Genomic DNA, 19,609 nt, shown 5'->3' with positions numbered 1-19,609 from the left:
CAGAAATGCAATCTATAAAAGTGTTTTGAAGTAAAAAATGCATGCCAAGCATATATAATATTAATAATAACAGTTCTGATGGCTTATCTGTGGATCTTACTGGCATACTGTTGGAACTGAAGCAATTATTATCATCTCCACCTTATGGATGAGGAAGCTGGGTAACTGTAAGAACAAATTTTAAACACAGAACATGAGGCAGTGCTGACTCCAATTCCCATTGCAACTCCCAACTTTAATTATTTTTCTGTGAGCTTCATTTGTTTTCCTTCATTATACAGAACTTGTTCTTTCAGCACAAGGTAATTTGGATAACACTGAATGTAGATTAGATCCATATATTAATACTTATGAAATTTATTAATTTAAAATTGTTCTGATAGATTAGCTCCTTCTCATCACTGTATGGGAAGATGCCCACATCCTTAATTTAGAGTGGTGTGTCTCTTTTGACAATATTTTACTGCTTGAGACACTGTGGAAAGCAACAGGAAAAGACTGTCTCTGATGCTTTATTATTTTCTGGATAAGCCTGGTGGGAAGTATGTGGAATATCAATTCTAAGATCGTGTATTTCCACTGACCAATATCCATGTGGTGCTGCTGAGATAAATCATGGAAAGCCTCAGTATCAGCAATACAAGGATGATGTCCTGTTCTGCTTCTCCTGATTGATGTGAGTGCCATAAAAACTGTCTTTCAGTGTCTTGCTAAAATCAAAACTGTATATTAGTTAAATAGAAATGGTGCTAAATGGAGGACTGAAATCTACTGAAAAAGTAGCCATTTCCATCTTGTCTTGCATTCAGGAGTCATTTTGCTTGTGGCTTGTCCCTTGACTCTCTTTGGCTTCTTTATTGTCTTCTTTTTCAAGGCAATATTTCCTGAGATAAGCAAGAGAAATTAATCTGGTAACTTGACTTGGATAATCCTCACATTTGTGTCTTCCATCCCTTACCAGTGCAGTGCATTTACGTAGAGCTTTAGACCAGAAAACTCTCCAGTTCTTCGAAGCTGTTCAAAATGCTGCACCACTGGAAGCACTCCCCATTTTATCACTGTCTTGCCCCTGGGGCTCCATACCAGGTCTGATTCAGTATCTTCCTGCTAACCTTTGAAGTTGTCTGTGCTGAGTGTCTTAAAACAAAGTTTTCCTTGAATGGTAATTGCCCCTCCTTGCAGCTACATTCCTCAAGGATCTGTTTGTTCTTCGGATAGCGGGACACAGGACCAGTAGACAGAAGTGAAGTCATCAGGGCCATGGCTTTGGCGTTTGGCAGTGGAGCCCCTGAATCTGAGATCCTCAGGAATGAAATGCAACATCCAGTTTTCCTGTTGCATGGTCACACATACAAGATTAGAAATTAGAACAGAAAGGGAGATTAATTGGAAAATTGGAAAGGAGGAGAAAGAAGAGAGGAGAGAATAATGTATTAAAAGAAAAGCCTGGCCAGTCCAACTAGCTCAGGAGAGCAAAGAAACACGGATTGATACCTTGGTGTTATCTCAGTCACTTAGCCATCATGAAACACTATAGTACTTAATAGGAGTAGGTAAGATTTCTCCATGTGATTTTTGGTGTGCTTTCTGCTCATACCAGGGTTTTCCTTCAGATGTCCTGGGAGGGTGCTGCTTCCATACTGACCTCCCTGCTAAGGTAATTTAGCAAAGATATGGACTTGAGTTCTTGCTGGAAATTTATTCTCATGTCTCAATAGTACTAGATTCGTGACTTTACTCAGTACAAAAGGAAAGACCGACCTTACCAAATCATATTGCCATTCTCCAGGACATACAAAAAGCACTTTTTAGTGCCTTTTTTCAGTGTATTAGGGTCTAAATACAAGAAAAAGGTATAATGAATTGTGTTGTCCATAGGGTTTTTTCCCCAGTGCAAGACTTATAATCTTCAAAGGTATTTCAGAAAACTTCTGAAATAATTTTAACAGTTAAAAAGTAATTTCAATGCACGGAGTCATAAATACTCTAGTTTATTACAGAAGGCATAAACCTGTACTGCATTCCTCTGGCATGCCATTTCATGAGACAGGGTGAACCTCATCTCCCTCCCCTTCCCTCCTAGCAGCTGTGGTCTCTTGCCACTTACTCAGTGCCAGCTGTGGTGCTCACCAGCCGCCTTGCAGGGGTAATTCAACTCACTAACCCAGCAAAAAAAGTGGGTATTTTCTGCAGGGTCAGCAAAGCGAGTCAGGTCATGCAAGGGGTAGAAGGGGACTGTGCTACAGAGAACAAAATCTTTTATGTCTGTCCTCATTAATCATTATGTCTTTCCTTAAAACTGTCATCAGTTTTTATAGTGTTTTACATGAAGATATTCAAGTGAGTTGAGTGTTAGCCTCATACTTAAAACACCCTGTGTCCCACGTTAGGTTTTTTCTATTCTCTTTATTTGAAGTTGTGTTGCATTTCAAAGAGTTCTACTATACAGCAAAGTAAACGTGGTTATAGGCGTTTCCTAAAACTATTAGCATAATTATTCCTTTATTAAAAATTATTTCAAGAAACAATGTCTGATGTGATCTATATACTAGGAATAAAAATGCCCTTCCGTATTTGCAGTAAACTTTCATCCATTAGAAATATGCCAGTAGACATTAAAATCAAATCACCTAAGGAAAGCAGCTTAACTCCTCTTTATCTTCAGCAACTTCAGCAGTTTTGCAGAGCCACCTGTAACTCAGAGTGGTTCAACAGCTCCCCACACTCATGACCCCGTACAGCCATACCAGGAACTAAATAAACCCTACTTACTAGCAATTAAAGTGATTTAATTTAAAACACACTGACAGATGCATAATGGGTTAATTAGAAAATAAGTAATTAGTAAATAGGATGGAAAAGGTTAAAAGGTTGTGGACTTTTGTTGTTTGCTTGGGAGAGATAGCGAAATCATCAGCGATTAAACTTTTTCTTTTAATTTCGGGGCTTAATTCTATTACTGTTAGCTGTAAATGAGGCAGCAAACAAGAAGAGAGGTCTAAAAAAAACAAAGAAGAGAAATCACGTTTTATTGGACATATGAAAGGCCATTGTTAACACTTAGGCTATGTGATTTGTTTCCAGTCTGCTCACAAAAGTAGGTATCCATCTATAATGTTTGTACTTAATATGAGGATATATACGTCTTCTGAGAAGAAGTATTTGTCCTCTCCTCTGTCTGCACTGGAGCCCCAAGGAGATCAGGAAAAAGGATATAAGAAGTGATAAGAGGTTAGAACATACCTCTTAGGAAACCCTGCCTGCCTTAAAGAGTAAATCAGTGAATTGTTTAGTTGGGAAAATTCCGTAATGTGTTTATTCTCAAAAAAAAAAAAAGAAAAAAAAAAGAAAAGAGGTTAAAAAGGAACAGGACTTTGAATAAGGTAACTTCTGAGCTGTGAAAATCCTCAGCTCAAATCCAGTTAACTTCATGTGGTGCTGGTTATATAGACAAAGCCATTACAGAGGATGCAGGCCATTTTCTGTTAAAATAAGCAAAATAAGAGCTTCTACTTCATTTTCACAAGTATTATTCCTTCTCTCCATGACTCTTGTCTGCCCAAAACCAGAAGCAAAGGGCTTTTAGATAGTTTTAATACAGTCATATTTTATGATCACTAGCTTATTGCAAGGTAACTTGAAACTCTTAAATTATTTATAATAATTATAAATATATCTATGTATCTATAAAACTTATGGGTTTTATTTTCAGAGGGGTCATTTGCAGAAAGCTTTCTCCAATTTGAGCCTAATTGTTACTGAAGTCATTGAATTTTTTCTTTTGAAAAATAAGCTTTTGGGTAAACCTCAGAAATAGCAATATGGAGTTCTCCATTTCAAAATATCAATTAAAACCAGGCAGGAATTTTTCTTTTCAAATATAGCTACTCTCTAACATAATTACATGTCCACCAGTAAGCATTAGCGTAATTTAACCAACATTTCCCTAACAGTCACATTCTCCTATCATTCCTTGCTCTCTTTTGAGCGTGGTTATCCTGTCCTCACTTCCCTGTCACTTCACCATGCCGTAGTTAACTCTCAACAGAGATATGTCAGTCCAGCCCCTTAATCATTTAACTTTACTTATCTGTCCCTCCCTTTTCTATTATTCATACTTTTTTGTGTCTCTGGTGTGCCTTCAACATGCCTTCAGGGATATTTTCTGCTTTACTGCTCGACGTAAGGCCTGAACCTACACATGCAGAAATGCACTGTCCTCTTCTGGTGCGTCATCGACTGTCATCAACTCTCTGATGCCCATTTCCCTTGAGCTGCTTCTGCAGCAGCAGGCAGAGGCTCCAGGACTGCCAGTTCAACTTGTAGAAAGGTTCTGCACAGATTTTTAGCTAGTCTTTATTCACACACCATAGCTTTTGCTAGCTAGGGATACAGATTTCAGAAAACAACTAACTTCTTCTTCTGGTCTGTTACTTCAGTTTTGTTGAAAATCAGCATCTTCAAAATTTTCCCCCAGTTATAATTGAATTTAAGCCATACATTTCAGAATTTAGTAGTTTGGCAATTCAGCTATCAGTTTTTAGGAAAAATAGAATCAGGTTTGGAAACTCATCAAGTCACACAATATACAAAGCCCATGGGGATAAATCCGTAGCTGTAACAGCATCTCTTGTTTTCTTTTCCAAGGTTTTCTGCAAAGTTCGATGTACTTTCTTTCACACTGTAAATCAAAACCTGAAATGTAGATAACAATTTTTCAGTATTGAGAATTTATTTTTCAACTAAGTGGTGACTTTCTGAAGCCCTGTTTAAGAATAGCAGAAAGCCTAAAGCTGCATTAATTCTGCTGTTCATATTTGAATCCCTGAAAATAGCTCAAACAAATGCCAGTACCAATCTTTAGGGTAATATTTATCCCTATTCAGAGTGACATTTGTAGATTAGAACATATTCATTTCTGCTTCACTGATTTTTTAGGCACAGCATATATAAGATGCATTGACAAAATGCATTCGTGCTAACAAGATTCATCCAGGTACCTCCCCTCTTGACATTTAGAAAGTATTCTTTTTCGTGATCAATTTCATCATAAGGGGGGGGAAATCAGTTTTAAGGAAAGTTTTTGAAATTTATTGTCTCTGAGATTATCTGATGTTAGTTAGTTGCAGAGACTTACTGGGTAGGTAATTCAAGACAGCCTTTGTCTAATACACACTTGAAAGTAGTTAATAAGAGAAATTAGCATTGAAGATAAACTGCCCCTTGTTGAAATTTCAGGGAGAGCTAATGTTTCCTGAGACTATGGAACAAAACAGATAAACAAGAAAAGGTTTATGTCAAAGCTGTTGTCTGAATACACATATGCTGGGGAACGAACATATAAGCTATGAAGTGTCTCAAAAAAACACTGGAATACTGACTCAAATTAGAGATCTTTTATATTATCTCCTTTACTTTTCTATCATTCTCGGCCCTCCAGGATCCTTGCTCAGCTGGATATTTATTCAAGTCTGTAGAGGTCTTTGTGAATTAAGGCTTAAATCTTTAATGATGTAAACATCACTTAATTCACAGTTACCGATCAACTACTCTTTGGCAAATCTGGCTAGTTTGCACCATAATGCTTCATGTTAAGGAAGTCTCTCACAGGGAGTAAATCCCTGACTATCAAAATAGTGGCTAAACAGGGCTGCCTCCAGTTCTGTGCTCCTCTCATGCCCTCCTGTGTACACATGTAGTAGGCCAAAGCAAAGTGCTAGAAGAGCTGACATTTCTGTAAGGGGATGAAGTAAAGGAAGAGAAGGCTGAAGACCATTATGCTGACCGAATTTTAAGCTTCATATAAGTAGATTTCTTAGAGCCTTTACATCTTAGGGCCAGTCAGCAGCTCCAGGTCATAATAGTAAGTGATTTGAGATACTCTGAGATAACATTACTCATTTCTGTAAGTACAGGGAGAGAGAAGAATTACATGTTCTGTTTTCTACTTGATGACCAGGTGGTTTAAAGGTAATGTTACAGTCTTCCTCCACGTTCTTTCAATGAAACCTCCTTTCTAATCTGTTCAGGCTACTGGGAAACAGACAGAAATGCTAAAACTCCTTTTCTTTTTGGCTATGAAGAAATGCATTATTATATTTTCCATTATCTTATAAAAAGATATATTTTCCCCAATACAGTAAGCCAATAAGTTCTGATGAAATCATAAAAACAACTTTTATCTTGTTTTTGTCTTACATTACTTCATTTTGTGGTGCTGGGTCTATTTTTTTGTAGCTAGGTTGAAATCAACAGCTTTATCAGCCTGTCCTACAAACCATATGCCAGATCCAAAGCCTCACAATGGGACTATGGGAAGAATTAGTTTGTCCATCTAAATTAGTATTGTTCATCCTGCAGATCTGCTTATTGAACACGAGAGCTTTCAAAAACCTGTAAAGCAGTGAAGTTACTGTTATCTTTTGTGAGACTTCTTGTCTGCATATAAAAATTTTCTGGCTTTCATGCTGTAAAAAATCTGCTGATGCCTGCACAGAGCTAAGCACGTGTTGAGTCTGTGTGAGGAGGATGTTACACAGAACTACTGGACGTTCCTATTAGAAAGCTCTTTGCCTTTTTGTTCTTGCGTTTCAGAATAGACTGCAAATGCCTATACAAATAGTGCACTGTGGTTTTCCTTTTTTGCTTTATTGCATGTTTTTGTGTCCTCATGAATTGAGCTAGACTAGCAATAAAAAGCATGAGTCAAAGTCCACTTCTGAGCTTGTGCCTACAAGCCAGTTCTGATGGGGGCTTTTCATTAAATGTATCTGGAAAACTAGAGAGATTTTTATTTCTCATACAGTGCAAGTTATTCATTATGTTTTGCGAGGGAGCGAATACCACTGGCTCATTATATAGATATTGTGTACCATAAGCCATAGTCTGGTACATTTTTTCCCTGAATATATATTAGTACAAAATCCTCTCTATAACTTGCTCTAAAATAGTAATTTTGCTTTCCCATTAAATATTGAAATAAACTTTAAAGTTCAGTTAGGCATCAATGCAGCCTATATATGGGTACCTTCTAATTTTTCCTGATCCGAAGTTGCTACTCTGGGTTTTTCACTAAAGATGAAGTTCAAAGTAAGAGCAGCTTTCATGGAGGGAGTTTGCAGAACAAAATATTCAGATGATTCATCCCATAATTCATCACCCCCAAGCCAAGACAGCCCTCAAGAAAAACAGAAGTACCATAATTTGTGGAAGGAAGGGCATGAGGGGCTGGAGTCCTGGGGGGCTTGCTCTGACTGTGATGGAGCTTTCCCTCTGCACCCTGTTACAAAAGCTACATGCTTTGCTATCCTGCTCTGTGTCCTCGCCAGCTGCCTCCCGCATCCCAGGACCTGGGCAGGCTCCCACCCATCCCCAGGTCTGCCAGCAGCCCTCCCCTCTTCTCGGCACAAGGCTCCCCTCCCTGGAGGCAGCCCAGCTCCTGGTGAGCCAGAAGCAAAGCGGCAAATTTTGTGTAAGAGTGTTGTATAAGAGTACCAGGGATAAGCCAGAGGCATTGGCTGTTGCAGGTAGGGTTACAGGAGGGACTTGAGTGAATGAGCCAGGTTGCCCCATGGCCCTCCCTCTGGCTTTTAAAAGGGGATGTCAAGGGGCAGTCCAGCAAAGAGGCAGGTGGTTTGTCAATGCTTCTGAAAGGTGCAAAATCCCTTTTCCCACCTGTTCCTGCCTTGAGAAGAGACAGGAGGCAGCAGTGCTTGTCCTTTCTGTGCAGCCGCTTGGTGAGTGGGAAGGGAAGCCTGAGGCTTGTGAAGAAGTGTGCGGTTCATGGTATGGACAGGAACCAGGATTCAAACCACAGAATTATCATGCCCCTGGCTTAGAGGAGACTGGCAGCCACCATCTAAACCTGAAGCATCAGAATAAGGTCAAAAACACCTTCATCCCCTGAGCAGCGTACTCCTTTTGTACAGCCATTGGTTAATCCAGTGCAGCTGCATGAAGGAGAAGGCACTTGGTGAGCATGGGAGAACACTTAACCATATTGATTAATGCTAATTGGTTAATCACCTCTCATTATGGAAAAAGTAAGTAGGTGCAGTAACTGGCACTGTGGCTGGACAGTTTTTCTAGACTGGAGACCAAAGCCTGAGAATTAATTCCAAATATCACCTTTTCAGGCCAGAGGATCTGAAGATCCCAAAGATGTCTTCTATTTTTTTATTTTGAGGCAGTATAAAATATTCTTTTCCTGGTGCAGAGCTGTAGATCTGAGACACAACTCAGTATCAAGGCAGAATAAACATTTTGCTACCTTTATTAGTGGTATCCAATATTAAGGTAAAGACTACCTCATTAAAAAAAAAAAAAAAAAGAAGAAGTAGAGTTGAACTCCAGCGATGGAGAAGGAGCACACTGTCCACTCTGCTGCCTCAACTCTCTAGAAGGGAGATCACGTGGGATGTGAGATAGCAGCCTCTGAATTGGTGCTGCGTGCATAGGGCTTGTGACTCAGAGCCGTGAGACCTTGGGTATCTCTTTTTGGGCAAATAAGTGCTCAACACACAACAGATAATCTAACAAAGCCTGTTCCCTCTTCCCTGTGACGTTAGCAAAGCTTAGCCATGAAAATTGTGTCACTTCTGGCAAGAACGAAACTTACTCTGCAATGTCCGGGAAGACTACCAGACGTTATTGGCCCGATGTAGTGGAGTATCGTCTGTGACTCATGCGCATCTTTCCCACTTGTGCCTGGTCATGTGCTTTTTAGCTGCAGACTCTGAAAAAGAATCTGATTTCCTCCAACACCTTCCACAACTATGCCTTCAAGAGGAACTGGCTATAATTAACATAGACACCACTTAATCTCGCTCATTTGAAGTAGCAACTGTGTTGCACCTTCAGAAGACTGTCAAGGTTTTGGGTGCCAGAATGGATAAATACTACTGTACTTCCAGAATGGATAAATACTACTGTACTTCCACAGTGTTTCCATCTGTGTGCCACATTCCTTGGAATGAAAAATGGGAATTACTTCTGGCATATAAAGTGTGGTATAAAAGCATCTTTTTGAAAACATCTCAGTACACTTGGGAAGATTATTAAAATCACTGTCAGGTACAAAGCAGGTATTAAGCAGGTATTACAAATGGGCTCAGTTACTGTATATCCTTTGGCAGTTGCTAAATTTACCTAGCGGAGATGCTAGATGAGGGAGATGATGTACATTCACATAGCAGCATCAAGACCTGCTCCAAGAAACTTAAATTCTAGACAGTTATGAGGGGAAAAAGAGGATGCAAACTCTCCATTTTAAACTGTGGTACACAAGAAGACTGCCAAAGCTAGATACGTTAGTGTAATGCTTTAAACAAAAGACTATCTTTTCTTACAGTCATTTTGTAATTAGTTTTTTTATACAAGTGACAGCTGCCTTTATGCCAAGTTCTAGTCTCATCAGGGAAAATGGCAAAACTCCCAGGATAGCTGGAATTTTTATGCAGAATTCATTGAAGAACATTGTATTTCTCAATTTTTTAATCCTCCTTTCTAACAGATTGGTGCAAATCCAATAATTTTAGGTTTAGTAACTAATTATTTACAGGAGGGACAGAATTTTTGTTTAAAACATTCAATTGTTTACTTCAAGAGCACTTATATGTCACTGAGTCACCAAACCACAATTAAATTCTGGGAAATGGCTTATTGTTGAGGTTCACAGCATCCCATGGCATGGCGGGATGGGTCTGATTTTAATTGGAGGCCTGATCTAAATTTGTATCCTTGTATCTCTTGATTGACAGACTGTGAAGAATTCTGAAGTTCCACAAGATGTCAGTAGCAAAAAAGACCTTGTATCATCCCCTCTGGTTCTGTTGTTTGTACTGAACAACAGTTCTTGAAAATAGAGTGAACATTATGTACTGAAATTAGTAATTTCCATTAAGTATAAGATACTGTAGAGAGAAATAATTTCAGATGATTAGGAAATAGAGAAAGGAAAAAAGAAATCGGTGCATATTTTTTCTTTTTCCTCTCTGGTGACCAGTGACAGGACCTGAGGGAATGGCATGAAGCCATATTGGGAGTTTTAGGTTGGATATCAGGAAAAGGTTCTTCACCCAGCGGGTGGTCGGGCACTGGAACAGGCTCCCCAGGGAAGTGGTCACAGCCCTGAGGCTGCCAGAGCTCAAGGAGCCTGAGGCAGTGCTCTCAGGCAAATGCTGTGATTCACTGAATCATGGAATATGCTGAGTTGGAAGGAACCCATCAGGATCATATCCCTGGGGTTGTCCTGTGCAGGGCCAGGAGATCAACTTCAATGGTCCTTGTGGGTCTTTTCCAACCCAGGATATTCTATGATTGTGGGTTTGGGGTGTTTTTTTCCCCCCTTTCTTCTTTTTTTTTATTTACGGGACAGGAGGGATGTGTTTGGGGTTTATTGGAGGAGAGCGGAGGCCGCGTGTGTGTGTGTGTTGTGCTTGGTTTTTTATAATCATGAACAATTCCGACTTTCGGAGTAGCAGTTAATTTAGTTTAAAGATCTATCCAGACGTGTCCAGTTAAGGTAACGAGGTATGGAGTGATACAGACAGGGAGTAGCGCTCCCGGCTGTGCCGCGGCCGCCAGAGCGCGCTGCCGCTCCGCGCCGCGGGGCCCGGCGGGGCGTGTTCCTTCCTGCCTCCGGGAGGGCGGGGAAGCTGCGGCGCTTCCCGGCGCTTCCCTGCGCCTCCCGGCCAGGCAGCTGGGGTGTTGTGGGCGCGGGCTATGGCGCTGGTTTCCACTCCGTCTCGAGTAGCGGGGAGCGAAGCAGCACCTGGGGGCGAGCGAGGGACAACACCTTGTGTAGCCCGTGCGGAGCCCCGGGTGTGGGAGCGCCCGAGAGGACTCTCGGTTCCGGGGGCGGGGGTGATGGGCTTAGGTGGAAAGGCGGGGCTGCGTCCCAGATACATTAATTACCCGGGACTGCAGCTCACCTGCTTTCCCATTCTGGTGGTGATGTAGTCCCTGCCTAAATAGAGCAGATGCACTCGATGTTCTTTCAGCCTGCTGTTGGGGGAGGATATTTATTTTAAGGACAAGGCAGGGAAAGGCTCCTCGTGTGAGGAGGCAGTGACCAAGAGGAAATACAGGCAGGGCTGTGGCACTTAATGGACGGAGAGAAATAAAAGCCGAAAGCTCATTAACAAGACCAAAGGACAGTTTCTTACCATAAGATGGTGATTGGGACAATCTAGGAGAGGTTCTGTTTCCACTGTAAAATGTGGAAATACGCTAACATTAAAAGGCAGGTCTTTCCTGATCATAGAATCATAGAATCATCAAGGTTGGAAGAGACCTTTAAGATCATCCAGTCCAACCATCCACCCTGCACTCCCCCTGTAAACTGTAAACCACATCACTCAGTGCTAGATTCAGACACCTCGTAAATGCCTCCAGAGATGGTGACTCCACCACCTCCCTGGGCAACCCATTCCAATGCCTGACCACCCTAACAGGAAAAAAATTTTTCTAATATCTAAATATCTAATCTGAATCTCCCCTGTCTTAGCTTAAAGTCATTTCCTCTGGTCCTCTCACTGCAGGCAGGGTAGAAGAGAGGCCAACCCCCACCTCACTACAGCCTCCTTTCAGGCAGTTGTAGAGAGCAGTAAGGCCCCTCGGAGGCCCTTCTTCTCGAGGATAAACAAACACAGCTCCCTCAACCATTCCTCATAGGACATGTTTTGTAGACCTTTCATGAGCCTTGTTGCCCTTCTCTGGACGCACCCCAGCACCTCAATGTCTTTTGAAGTGAGGGGCCCAAAACTGAATGCAGAACTCAAGGTGCAGCCTCACAAGTTCCGAATACAGGGGGATGATATTCCAGAGAACGTGACTGTTCTCAAACTAATTTTCCACAGGCATTAGTGGGGTCACTTGTAGGCCCGGGATTTCTTACTTAAAAATTCTAATGAGATCTTGTCTCTATTCTGGAGTAATACCTTCAGGATTGTCTCCGCTTGGATTGGATTGTTGGTGCTTAAACTAGGGAGCGAGCCGGGATCATCCAGCTGGGCACTCTGTTTTGGGCAGAACAAGGGCATGCTGCCTGCTATGCCTCTGTGTGAAAAACGTGATGTCTGGTATAAATACCAATACTGCTGAAGGAAGATGTTGTAACTTATATCCATGACTTTCTCTCCTGACACTAAATGAGCTTGCAGGGCTTCAATCTTTGCTACCAAACAGACAAAAAGTTAATGCCAGTGTGTGTGTATGGTCATATGAATGGGGGACATAATCTAAATATTAAAACCAACACTTTAAAATGCCAAATTCAGTTCTTCACAGCTGCAGTTATCTTCTTAATAAAAGAGATGATGATGCTGTGCAAAAGTAGTAAGTACATATAAATTAGTTTTCTACCAAATGAGCAAAATTACTATTTAAGTCTCAGAACTTTGTAAAAGTTTATAGATTTTTGGATTTCAAATGATTGAAGAAGAATCGGTGTAACTGTAGACACAGAATTTCTAATTCCTTTGTATTCTCTGTTCTTACTGAACCTGAGAGTAATGGGCATGTATCATTAGCAACTGTTAAGTAAAAACCAGTTAGCTCCTAAGGTGACATATAATACTTACAGATAGTGTTCCATGAAGTGGGCAGAAGCATTTTTTTTTCTGTATCAGTAGCCACCAGCTTTTAGACCTTGCTTCCAAAAATCCCTGTTATCCACAGCTCCTCCAGTCTACCGTGTTTTGGACTTGATTTGCATTTGTTGCCTCATGCAGCTAAGCAAGGTGCTTTGAATTGAATGTGTTAAGCCATTAAACATGGAACATGGTATTCAAGATCCAAAATATTCCGTCCTGTTTAAATGCTAATGGTATTCTGCAGATGTGCATTTATGGACATATTACATGGGTTTTTTTTCTTTTTTTTTTGGCAGCTGACATTGGTGACGGAAGAAGGACAAGAATGATTACATATCCATAATTCCCAGCAGTATGTCAGGTAATCATATTTCGTAAGAGCATCTATGCAATATTTCTTGCTTTGCTGGAGTGATTATTATTAAATACATCCTGCAAAATACTTCTTTAACAAATTCTGAATGCATTGGTACTGGGAATAGAAATCCTTCCTCTACCCAGAGTATAGAGATGTGGGACACACCTTCCCCGACATTTTTATGTTGAAACTCTCTTCTTCCTTGATTTTCCTTCAGGAACGTAGTTATGTTTTGTTCTAAACGCACATTCCAACTTCAGCATTCCGGCTGAAACTGCCAGGACACCAACAGTTTCTGCTGACTACATTGACCTAAGTTATTTTGTAACATGGATATATCCCCTGAGCTTCACAGTGAGACAGTCAAACTCATGTTACATAGATTACCGAGTACTCTTCAGAGAATTATTGACTAGGTCTGTAGGTGGGCTGAAGATCCAGAGTTGAAATGACCATTAACCATTTTAATCCTGCTTAGCCATCTTATGCCTGCCACTTGCAAAGCATTTGAGGCCTACGCATAAATTAGCTGTGTCAAAACCCCCATATATCTAATCCCAGAACAGGGTGTCTAGAAAGATGTACTTACAAAGTGGAGATCATCTAGAAAGCCAAAGAATTTCAGACTTCCAGAATTCGCTTTAGCATTCATGAAATTGCCTAAGAAAATGTGCTGCTGATACTGTTTGTCAACGTGTATTTCAAGAGCCAAATGCATAAATGGGACCTTTTAAAAGCTTGTTTGTAAAATGTAGCATGTGCTATGTAGGAAAAGTCATAACCAACAAGACTGAATTCCTGGTGTTATGCTCAAGGGACAGTTTATTTTTACTGACTGTGCATATCAAATATCCTTTCCTTTCCCCTAGAAGGCTCCCGTCCTTTCACGTTGGCCAGCAAGTGGTAATGGCTTCATTCATCAACAAAGCTGGTCTTCTAACTTTAGGGTTCTAGATATGAGATAGAGGGTAAAATTCATGGGGAGACGCAGAGTATTATTTAAATCTATGCTTTTATAATAAAATGTATTATTTGATAATATGCAAAGGTGTGGGGTTTTATGGTTTCTTTGCTGCCCATTGAAGAGGAGGTGAATATAAGAAGGAGACAGAGGGCATTGAGGCAGTTTGTGCAATGAAGTGGAGTAACCTGACCCTCAGTTGATGTGTCAGGCTCTGAATTAGCATCACCACTGCATGAGGATCAGGAAGGAGTTAGTATCCTTAGGCTACATTGGCAGGGCCTGGTAGAGTGTTTTTGCATTGTTCTGCAGGCATTCTAGGCATGATGATTTCATTTGGCAAATACCTGTTTTGGAAGAATTTAAATCATTGACACATAACTTGGTGTCTTCCAGCTCTCCGTTGTGCTCTCTTCTGTCTCATGCTAAACTGTGTTTTATGGCATTTTACGTCAGGTCTTAATGTTGCTGTGGTTTTGGAGAGAGCAGTTAGTAGCTTGTGCTATGTGATGGCAAGAGATGAGGAAGGAAATGCAGTGTGCCCACCTTTTCTGTTGGGTCTGTGGCTTCCTGTGGAGGGCAGTTTTATGGAGATTTTCCACTAGCACTGTAACCAGCCCTGTCTCACTGGACTTGCCCCTGGCAGGGCAGCTCAGCTAAGCTCAGTGAAACACAAAGCCTAATTGGAAGGACCTCCATTTTCTACATTTCTTTTGAAAGAAGTGGGCAGAGCAAATAAAGTGCAAAGAAAATAATCATAAGATGACTATTGGTACAGCTGTAGATGTCCATCACTTTTCTTTATGAGCAGTTCATATTTTCTGTTTCTGATTATAGGAATGACATTCCCTACATGAGTCTGAATGTGAAAAGAAGCATGGATGAAATGAAAATCTTTCAGACTCTATAAAAACTTCATAAATGTCACCATCCAGAGCCAGACAGGTGTCATTTCCTAATGAATGAAAATGGAATTTTAGATTCTGTTACTGAGTCACTGGAATAAGAACAGAATCTAATCCAAAACCAAACCATTTGACTAAAATAATGGGCTGTATTCTTCTGAATTTTTGATAGCTAATTTCTCTGCCCATATGTTATATTTTTACTGCAGTATGTATTTTCCTGTTGTAGGCACTGCCCAAAAGCCTTCAGGTTTTAGTGCAATCTAGACAAGTTTTTCTGACAGAAGGTTGTAGAATTTGGCCTTGACAGTAAAGCTAGGCTGTACTACATTTGCAGTTTCCATAAGAAAAATATTTCAAATATTTTGGCATCTCAGCTTTAAAAACACATACTAGTGTGATTATTTTATGTAGTTATTGCTTTTAATAGAGAGAGTTCAAGTTTGTCAAAATTATTTGGGAACTTCAAAGTTATTAGTATCATCTAAGGATTTCAGAAGTGTAGAAGCCGCCCTTACTTAAGAGTGAATAAAATTAAAAATAAAAAGCAAAATTAATGTACCAGGTAAAATATTTGCATGCAAAAAGATAAACTGAAAAGCTGATGTTCAAAGTGAAGTCCAAACTACTCTTCCTTTTCCTTAGAATGCAGAGTTTACCCAGCAATACAGATGGAGTTAATTAACACCTAATATTGGGTACTTGATGCCATTAGAAGCTGACAAGTGAAAAGCTGGATCTACAGGTTTTGTAAACAGTGTTTGTTAGTATACTTTTGCCACTCTAGGTGTCAAAACTTGCCTAACCAGTTTTATTTACACATAACTCAGATGATGACCAAACATCGAGATAAAGGGATTCTTCAGGAGGTGGAGAGCTGGACATACCATATCTTTGGGTACTATGTCTGAGATAGATGCATTCTGTTCCCATTAACTGAAGCTTGGTAAAATAAATAGTTTTCAGATGAGGGATTGCTATGTTACATAGCAAACCTGAAAGTTTAACTTTCCTGTTTTGAAACACGATTTTTTTTAAGTGTGCGTTGTCTTTTATAGAATCACAGAATCACAGAATGGTTTGGGTTGGAAGGGACCCCCTGCAATAAGCAGGGATATCTTCAACTAGATTAGGTTTCTCGGAGCCCCATCCAACCTCATCGTTAATGCTTCCAGGGATGGGGCATCCACAACTTCTCTGGACAAGCTGTTCCAGTGTTTTAACACCCTCATTGTAAAAACCTTCTTCCTTACATCTAGTCTAATTCGACCCTCTTTCAGCTTAAAACCATTACCCCTTGTCCTATTGCAACAGGCTAAAAAGTTTGTCCCCATCTTTCTTATAGGCCCCCTTTAGGTACTGAAAGGCCACAATAAAGTCTCCACAGAGCTTTCCCTTCTCCGGGCTGAACAATCTCAATTCTCAAACTTTCCTCATAGGAGTGCTGTTCAATCCCTGTGATCATCTTGGTGGTCCTCCTCTGGACTCACTCCAACAGGTCCGGGTCTTTCCTGTGCTGAGGACCCCAGAGCTGGATGCAGCACTCCAGGTGGGGTCTCATGAGAGCAGAGTAGAGGGGCCGAATCATCTCCCTCAACCTGCTGGTAACACTGCTTTTGGTGCAGCCCAGGGTATGATTGGCTTTCTGGGCTGTAACAACAGCTGTTCATCCGCAGCTTTACGGTTGGCACCAACAATTACTGCCCACAGAGTAATATATGGGAAAAAAAATGATATAAGCGTTTTAAAAATCAGTACTATCTTAGCAATAAGTGCAAGTCTTTCTGTCATACATTTGCACGATAGAATAGAAAAATTAAAAAGTTGGAAAGTATTATTTTCTCATTGAGAAGGTAGTACTTTCAAATAAATATGTAACATAGTAAATTAAAAACATTCTTTCTGTGTTAATACTGTAGTGAAGCTTCTGGCTTTAGCATCACTATTCACTGGCAATAATCTAAAGTTGAAGGCTTCCTTGTGTACATTTTCTCCCAAAATGCAGGACAACCTCTGAGGCGTGTCTTCATCTTACTTTATTTACTGGAGTGAGAACTGAAGAAGAAATTAAAAAGTGGCTTTTAAAACCTAGAAAATATTTGCAGAATACAGTAAATCTCATTATTTTCACCTTCATGGCAGATGAAGAGTGAATGTAAAGAATATAGTAGTAGTGCCAGTGAAATCTGCAGCAGCTCTTTCGCTGACTTCAGCAAGGCCAGCGTTTTACTCTGCTTTTACTCAAGGGTTTCATAATCAACTCAGTCATTGTGCTTCTATGCTCAACACTGTTCTATTCGGTAATGACTGTAAAGTTAGATCAAGATAGGAATTATAATGAAATTAAGTGCTTACATTGGGGAATATAATTTAAATGTCATAAATGCATATTTTCAGTAAGTAGAATTTAATATGCAACATTTCTTGTAACAGGTCTCTCATTTGGAGAAGAAATTTAATCAGCTTTCGTGCAACAAATCCATTTGAAAACCAGTGTGTCCAAGGGTGTTGCATGTAGTTTCCAAGAACTGGGAAAAGTAATAGGATAGGAAAGGTACCACATTTTCTTCATGAGTCTTTTCACTGTAATGCTCATTACCCTGTAAACTTGATATTAATTCAGACGGAGAATAGTTTATTGTCTAACATCAACTGAGAAATTATTTATCCTGAATTTCTATTATGGTTTTTCTAGGATAATTTAATTTGACATGCATCACTGTCTGACACTTCTTTGCCTGCCAGACCACGATAAAATCCAACAACTCAAGTGTATTATTTCTTTTAAGTAATGGACTTTTTAGAAGGACAGTAAATACTTTAATATAAGGTTTTGTTACACTAGGATTCAGCAGCTTTGTAATGAGCTTTTGGGGATTTTCAAAAGGTTAACAAGATTTATATTGTGGGATGTTTTTGCATGAAGCTATGAATCACTCCATGATGGCTCTTATTACTTAGAAGCATATTTTTGAATATGCAGTTAAAAATATCACACTTCATAAGTTCTAGGTTACAGACACTCTGGTGTAATTTTACCTTCTTTGTTTAAATTTTAATGTTTTTAAAAGTGCTGTATCAATACAAAAGCCAAGTCGTCTGTAAAACATTTTGCAATGTTTCAATTTTTTATGCAATTCTATATGTTTGTGTTTTCTTTTTCATCATGGGGGAAGAAAAGGTTCTCTAAACAGTGGGTTTTTTCTTTGGAGAAACATGAAGATCTTATGTCTCTGTGTTTCTAAACGTGTTTAAATTTGGTATTTACAACTTAGGAATACCTGCTGTTTTTTCCAGATAAGATGTTTTCAAGAGGGTTAAAAAAAAACAAGTTTGGTTTAGATTTCATGAGGAACAGAGAAAACGAATGTGTTATTTTTTTAGTTTTGCAGCATTTGCTAGTCATTTTCTGAAATACTTTTCATTATGTTAATGCTGCTATTTTTTTCCTTTTCTATTTTGTTTTTAATAATCGATCAGTATACTCAGTCCCTTTCTATAGTAATTTTATTTAAACCACAGCTGTTTCTTGTGCTAACTCATTATTCTGAAACTTATTTCTGGTGGAAGCAGACTGCTGTGTTTGAAATTTTGAGTATAATTCTTAGACCGTGTTACTCTGTTTCACAACTACCATCAGTTTAGAAGGAGTGCACAGTGTCAATATAAAACATAATTGTTAATTCTGCAGGCAAAAACCTTTTAAAGTAGTTAATAAAAGGACACAAAATGTCCTTCTATGTTTTTTAAGTCTTCTTCACTCCCTGCCACAGGAGTTACAGCCTGCCATTTTATGATCTTCAAAAGTCTGACCACAGACTGCTCTTTAGTTCTTCTGATAACTGTATGTCAGACCAATGAACTTACACTGCTTCTCCTTTATATTGAGTTCTAGAGAGAGAGAGGACTGTAATTTTTTGTGCCAATCGTAAAGCTGTTGGTAAACTACATGATCGATGCAATCAGGCACTGTTCAGTTATTTCCATATAAACAAAATACCATTAACATTCCCTTACTGCACTTCTGATTGTGTTCTTTAAAAGCATCAGAATTGCTACACTGCTTACCATAAAAGAAAATGAATGTTCAAGGAAGTGTGTAAATGTTGCAACATATGAAGGCCAGACTTTCACTTCTGCTTTGTTCTGTGTCTGAAAATGGTTTAGACTTGTACCAAGCTTGAGTTTATTTCAAGTTTTGAAGAATTTTCTCCTCACATCCCAGTTTGTCTTTCTTACTGAAGAAACCTTTGACTCCATTGCTTGGGCAAACTTGATTTGTTTATTTATTTTTTTTTTCTTTGACAAATTATATATTTGTCAAGACTGCTAGTTTTAGTACTTCTGGTTTTTTTACCTGGCCATTGCTCAAACCTCAGTCCTTCAACAGGAGGTGTTATTTCAAGATACTTGGTATCTCTTTAAGGAATTCTAGAACTAAAATAACTTGAAATGTTTTATGATCTTGAAAAAAGAAAGAGCTTCAATTATGTGCACATATCCACAGGCTTTGCTGTTAGTAAGCAATCGCCAAATCTACTGTCCATTCTCCACTGGGAAGGAGTGGAAGATCTGATGGGGACTGGGGAAAGAACATGTGAACTGATTTGAAAGCTCAAGAAAAAAGCTCAAGGAAAGCAGTACTCTGGATTTTGGAAAAAGATGATAGTGATCTGAAGTGATTTGTGGAAGTGATTTAAGTGATTTTCTAAATGGCTTCACTGTAACTTATATGTTTTTAAAGATCTATTTTATGTATTTTGATCCATAATCTGAAAATGGTGTTTTGGCT

At 39.4% G+C, this 19,609-nt stretch overlaps 1 protein-coding gene across 2 annotated transcripts in view; it reads left to right on the top strand.

The window, feature by feature from the left end:
* Nucleotides 1-19,609, top strand: part of THRB (thyroid hormone receptor beta) — a 128,652-nt gene that overhangs the window by 62,173 nt on the left and 46,870 nt on the right. For both annotated transcript variants that reach the window (XM_017827445.1, XM_017827444.1), the window contains one exon: nt 12,890-12,954. In XM_017827445.1, the coding sequence (XP_017682934.1) occupies nt 12,948-12,954 (7 nt within the window). In that variant the 5' untranslated portion in view covers nt 12,890-12,947. The remainder of the gene's footprint in view (nt 1-12,889; nt 12,955-19,609) is intronic.

Source organism: Lepidothrix coronata, unplaced genomic scaffold (genome assembly GCF_001604755.1).
Source record: "Lepidothrix coronata isolate B3197 unplaced genomic scaffold, Lepidothrix_coronata-1.0 Scaffold139, whole genome shotgun sequence".
In the NCBI taxonomy this organism is placed as follows: domain Eukaryota; kingdom Metazoa; phylum Chordata; class Aves; order Passeriformes; family Pipridae; genus Lepidothrix; species Lepidothrix coronata.
The sequence above is the reverse complement of the archived record's forward strand: the minus strand, read 5'-3'. Positions and strand labels throughout refer to the sequence as shown.